Source organism: Apaloderma vittatum, unplaced genomic scaffold (assembly GCF_000703405.1).
Source record: "Apaloderma vittatum isolate BGI_N311 unplaced genomic scaffold, ASM70340v1 scaffold4011, whole genome shotgun sequence".
In the NCBI taxonomy this organism is placed as follows: Eukaryota; Metazoa; Chordata; class Aves; order Trogoniformes; family Trogonidae; genus Apaloderma; species Apaloderma vittatum.
The window spans coordinates 168,767-174,766 of NW_009700722.1; the positions used below are offsets into that span (position 1 = coordinate 168,767).

At 38.7% G+C, this 6,000-nt stretch overlaps 1 protein-coding gene across 1 annotated transcript in view; it reads right to left on the reverse strand.

The window, feature by feature from the left end:
* Nucleotides 1-6,000, reverse strand: part of LOC104280997 (protein sidekick-1-like) — a 282,102-nt gene that overhangs the window by 149,855 nt on the left and 126,247 nt on the right. The window contains 2 exon segments of the mRNA XM_009878837.1: nt 341-531; nt 1,482-1,593. Of these exon segments, the coding sequence (XP_009877139.1) occupies nt 341-531; nt 1,482-1,593 (303 nt within the window).

Here is a 6,000-nt window from a genome sequence, read left to right on the forward strand (position 1 = left end):
GATTTAATGCGTCTAAAAGCCAAGATATGAAAGCTGCCCAATAAGGACTTTACGACTGTATTTCCCCAACTTCTGATTAAATGTATAGTTTCACAGGGGATTGAGAATCATGTCAGTGTTTAAAAAAAAAATAAAAAATCTATTTGATGAATTTATATTCATGCAGAAGAACAGCTGAATTAATTTGGAAGATAACCCTCCTTCATCTCTTTTGTTCTGTTCTCCAAAGAAAGGTTCAAATGTAAGGTCAAAGAAATATTAAGGTATCAATTTTATTTCTTATTATACCTCAGTCTAGAGCCTGTTTTACCGAAAAAACACACGTTGCCTTGAGAATTACCTGTTATAGAAAGGAAGGCTTTCGCTCTTGCTGGCTCCTCTGTGCTGTCTCTCAATTTCGCTTCACACAAGTACATGCCCACATCTGCAGACGTCGGGTTGGTGATAGTGAGTCGTCTCCCAAAACTGCTAATGCCACTGGTTATTTTTACTCCATTTCTCTTCCAGGCCATGCTCAGTCTCTCAAGAGGTCTGCCAAGGTTTTAAAAAAACAACAAATAAGAATACAACAATAAAACATAAATATTACAGAATAATCTTGTCTGCAGTTATATACAGATTATTTCTCTCAGACCTCCTCTATCCCTGACATTTCCTATTAAGAAGTAAACACATATATAACATCTCCATATCAAGATTATAGACTACTGAAGTGGCGTTATGCAAGTACAGCTAATTGATACAGCAACAGAAATTAAATGCTAATAATTTGATTTCTCTACACAAAAGGAGTAAATACTGCTATGGGAATCAGCTGCATGGGAAGCGCTTTCATTATAACTCAATTACCAAAACAATATTAATAATATCAAGAACATCTCTGCCCTCAGAGGGGAAAGGGAATCTGTTGGTGGTCTTTTCATCCAAGGAACTCAACTATTCACTTCTGCCAGAATTCAATGCTATTCAAGGCCAACTAGATGGAAGCCTGGGAGGAATGCTGTGAACTCTGTTACGGTGCAGGACGAACAGCTGAGTAATAATCACGGTAGAACGAAAGCACCCGTAATAAATTACTGCATAGGAGATCCTTGCTAATTTATTTACTAGGAAGCACAGACTGCTCAACAATACCACCTTTCATGTCAGTAGGCAATACAGCGGAAATATTATTAACCCTTAACATAACTTTTTCCTAAACATAATGTCTGCTGATTGAACAACTTCTTTTCCTTACCATGGGAGTAACAGATGGGAAAGTAACCCTGCCTATATCCTTCTTTGGCCAGAAGAATCAACGTGTTTAATTCAGTAATGTTGGAGAAGTAAGATTATTCATAAGGTTACTTTGCCAAGCAAGCATTCTGCTCCCATCATTACATTAATAAAAAAAAGATGAAAATAACGTCCCATGTCCGTCTCGGTAAAAGACAGGCCATTCAAATCAGCTCCTTATAAGCCTGCTGTGGCTTCTACAATACCTTGCATTGGCCACACACTCCAGTGTTACTTCACTGCTCCCTGCTACCACGCTGGTGTTCTGCGGAGGAACGACGATGACGGGAGCGCTGGTGTCTGAGGGGTCCACAGCACCTGCACAGGCACCAAGAAACCTTGTGAAGGCTCAGTGCGTCGGCAAATGGCGAGGACCAACACGTTACAGGGAAAGGATCTTGTCAAGCGACACAAATTTCACTCTTCAACCTCGCTGTGGATTTTAATCTCCTCATTAAGGGGAGATCTTCAGCGTGGCTATTTTCAATGGCTTTTATTAGACGGTACAAACACACAGTTTCAATACACCCAGCTTGGCATCGTTCAAAACACACAACTCGCAAGAACTACTCCCAGGTGGAGTGCAGGGGCCCTTCTCAAACAGAGAGCAAATAAATTAAGCATCCTAAAGGTTTTCTATTGTAGAGCACTTTTATTTTTATCAAACACTTGCTGACTTATATTTTTAAGACCTTTTCATGTTTTGTTTAATCTCACCACTTCCCTACCATTTCAAAAGACTCTGCCAATACTCATGTTAGTTCTTTAAAAAGATTTTACACACTAGGGAACAAATATAAAATTAACAAAGCAGCATATCACAGCAACTTCAATCCCTTTTTCTTATCAGGAAAGTAAATAACCCAAATCTGCTACTCTTTTGTGAGGCATCATACTGTAAATAATTTAGCTTATGCAACAGTCAGCAGACACTTAAAAAATGGGAAAAAGACTGCTTGTAAATTTTCTCTGTATACATTTAGTAAGTGAATTAAAATACCCATGTATTCATAGGTACTTTGCTTCAAGCAACTCATTTGGGAAAGAAAAATTAGCTATTTTTTAGCTTGAATAACAGAGTAATAAAATTCTCTAAAGATACAGAATCCAATAAACAAATCATAGGGAAAAGTAATAAAAATAAAGCAAAACCTTTGGAAAAGCAAGTCAGTTCATCAAATGGTTCCTGCAAAGGAGGCTAACCCACGCCCATTAAGCAGAATGGGAAACTGGTAAATGCAGGTTATGAACCCTGATGTTGAAAGACTAGAAATTAGATAGCAGATTCTTTGCTTATCTTGTACCTGGCATGCCAAAAGCCATTTGACCTTTGATTTTACTTGTTGGACAGACAAAGGTTTTGGTCATGGGGCTCAGAATGTTCACAATGTTACCAGATTTCAGAATTACTGAATGACAAAATGTTTACCTTTTGATGTTTTTGTAATTGATAGCAAAAAATGTATTATGGGAGATGAAAGTATGCAGCATAATTTAAAACTTTTAAGAATACCACCCACATATCTGAATAATTTCAAGCATCCAGGAATAGTACTTAACGAAGTAGTACGCACATATTTATTTCTTCCCATAAATATGCTCTGTTGACCTGACACAGCATCTATATGCAACTCGCATGGGATCTCAAAAAACAAGCTTTTACTTCTGCTCAACAGCATCCCTGGAAATATGATGCTATCAGGTAGCAAACCTATTTTCTAAGATTTCCATGGTGGTCTTCATGGAAGGAATTTTAGGGATAATAATTGAAAAAAAATAAAAAAAACAAGTGTCAACCAGATTAGTAGCTTGGTACTGATGAGAAACAACCTCACCATTTCTGTTCATTACTACTCCTGTGCAAGATGAAGGTTTACAATAGTAAATGCAAAAAGATCCATAAACAAGTCACTAATTTGGCAGTAATAATTTCTCATCTCCACGTGGAAAAGTGGAAAACTGTTTGTCTGACTTCTCAGCTCCCCTGAAGAATGGCTCAGCCCCACTAAAACCAGCCCAAGAAGAGAAGGCAGCACTACTGTAACCTCTAGCAGTTCACCATATGCAAGTAGCTCATGAGCAGATAGCAGGGGAAATAAAATCAGACATTATTCCACCTGCAAACAGGAAAAGGTAAGATTTCTTTGACTTTCTTACTGACAGTAACAAGAATCTAAACAAAGTATTTGTTTATTCTCAGTTTGTACCATCCCCGAAACAAATCTGTTACAAGCAGGATGTTAATAGAGATGCTGAGGGAGTGAACTAATATCAACGTGACACAGGGGGCAGATGAAAAGGGTCAGCACGTGGATTCCAAGTAAAATACCCGCAAAGGTTAGCTGCAGATGTAACATACAGAAAAACACAACATTTCAAGGTATTATTTAAACAGTACAAAGAGAGCATGTACCTCCACATATCATATTCAAAGACAGCTGAAGTCTTTCTTTGCAGCACAAAGGAACCACTCGCCATAATCCACTCTGGCCCCATCCTGCCAAACAAAACTCAACAAGGACAATCCCACAGTTCCTTTTGCAGGGAGTAGTTTGCAGCTTTGTGTTGTGGCTGCTCAAAATGTCAAAGGAGGAATTTAGTTTGACTTTAGAGTAAAAATCTCGACAGGGCTCTAATGTGGACTCTGTGTGTCTGCCCCATCCTTTCAGAACATCATCCTTTTGTAAGAAATCCACAGGTTGGAATAGCAGAGTAGCCAGGCTCCTAATCTAGATAAGGAGTAATACTGTGATTTTGTTTTGATGATGTGACACCACAAATCAGACATCAGTCGAGCTGTGGAAGGTAAAGAGCTATTTCAAACCATCAGATAATGAAAAACTACCCAGACTTTCCAAGTTTCTTATCCTACCTGTCAATAAAGCCACTCCATCCCTCTCCTGCCTTCTAATGCACTACACTGACATGATTTTACTTGACTGGCGCTACACCAAAATACAATGCAGAATGTCACTGTTAGTAAACAGATATGTTCTTTGAAAATCCCTTGTAGAAAACAATTGAATTTTTTTCTCCCTTTTGTTGTTCCTTTTTTATTTCATCAGTGTTTTTCTTGTCCCAGTTTTCTAGGTCTCTGCTGTTTCCTTCTGGCTTTTCATCATCTCTTCATTCTCTGCCTCGGGCAGCTTCTCTGCATTTGTCACTGGCCATTTCCCCTCCCTGCTATCCCAGGGTCTCCTACAGGTGTTTCACATTGTTTAAGAACTGCTCAGTTTCCCACATATCCTTTATTTTAATGACTGGGCTTCAGTTTCTCTGGATGACATATTTATTAAAGACACACTAACGGGAGAGCAATACAAATGCACATCAGAACACAGTTACAGTGAGATGAATTCCATAACAGGGGACCACCATTCTCACCCATATTCTATTTTTTCTGTAATAAAAATTTTTCTTTTTTCTCCATCTGCTTTTTTAAACTTCTCAGCTAAGAAAGTAAAGCAACATTAATGAAAAACACTGATCCCATAACTGTAGCTAAGGGATGTCTCGCTAGTAAACATAAAAAGTCTGAGGGGAACTTAGAGGAAGCTGCAGGACCAGGGCTGAACGGCACTGAAGAACACTTAAGGGACGTGCTCTTAATCTGATCCCAGTCCTTAATAGACAACTGGACAGAAGGACTGCCACAGGCAAGAGTCCTAATCCACATGGACTTTTCTCCAAAAGAGAGCATACTCTGCTTTATGTCACATTGCATCTACTTCAGTCACAGCACTCACAGGATTTCCAATCTTCACTTTGCTTCTAAATCTTCTCATTAGACACTGTCTTAATTATAACCACTATCTCTTAGGGCTCAGTAACCCAAGTGCCTCCAGGACTGGCCCCAGCCCATCGTGGCAGCTTGACTGTATCAACAGCGAGGGAGTTTCTCTTGGAGCTGTTTCAGGGGCTCCCATCCCCAGCTGTGCATGAAGCAGTTGCTCATTTGTTGCCATTTACAGCCCAAAATCTTAAGGTAAATTCACATAAAAGAGAAAACGGAGAAGAGAAGGTCTGGGGGGTTTCTATCCCTCTAAATATAAACTCCTCTCCAGATTGTGGAATTAAAGAATCTGGCAAATATGCACAAAGAAGAGACACACAGAGGGGAGAGAAAAAAATAAAGAGTGAACACCTCTTGCACAGTTCATTTGTTTTTATCACTAGTGGCTACGTACGACTGCAAATGCCGATCTTTGATAATATAGAACTTCCCCCTTTCTTACTCCTGTCTGACACAGAACGGAACCCATTCCAAGTATAACACTGTTATTTTTAATACTGATGAGCTGGAGGATTTTTAATCTGTTATTTTAACACAATACTTATGGAGATTGCCCTATCATCTCCAAAGAGACCATGTTTTGATTTTTATACATATATATATGTATATATATAGTTTTAAGTATTAAAATTTAGAGTTTATCAAGATCACAGAATTGGTCAAAGGCACTTAAGGTGCTTAATGTTCCCAACAGAGATGAAATCTAACTCAGGCCATATGACTGAAGACTCAAACGGTGATTTCCCATTCAGAAACATAGAAAAATTAGGTTCTTTCCGAGAGAAGTTAAGTTCTTTTCCCAGTGTTGACTGCCAGTCATTCCTACCCTCAGTGTTAGTTATGACTACAATTACTTCTCAGTGTCCTGTTTTCAGTGAAAAAGGAACCTCACAGGAATCACTATCCCAAACTGGATATATATATATGTTTAT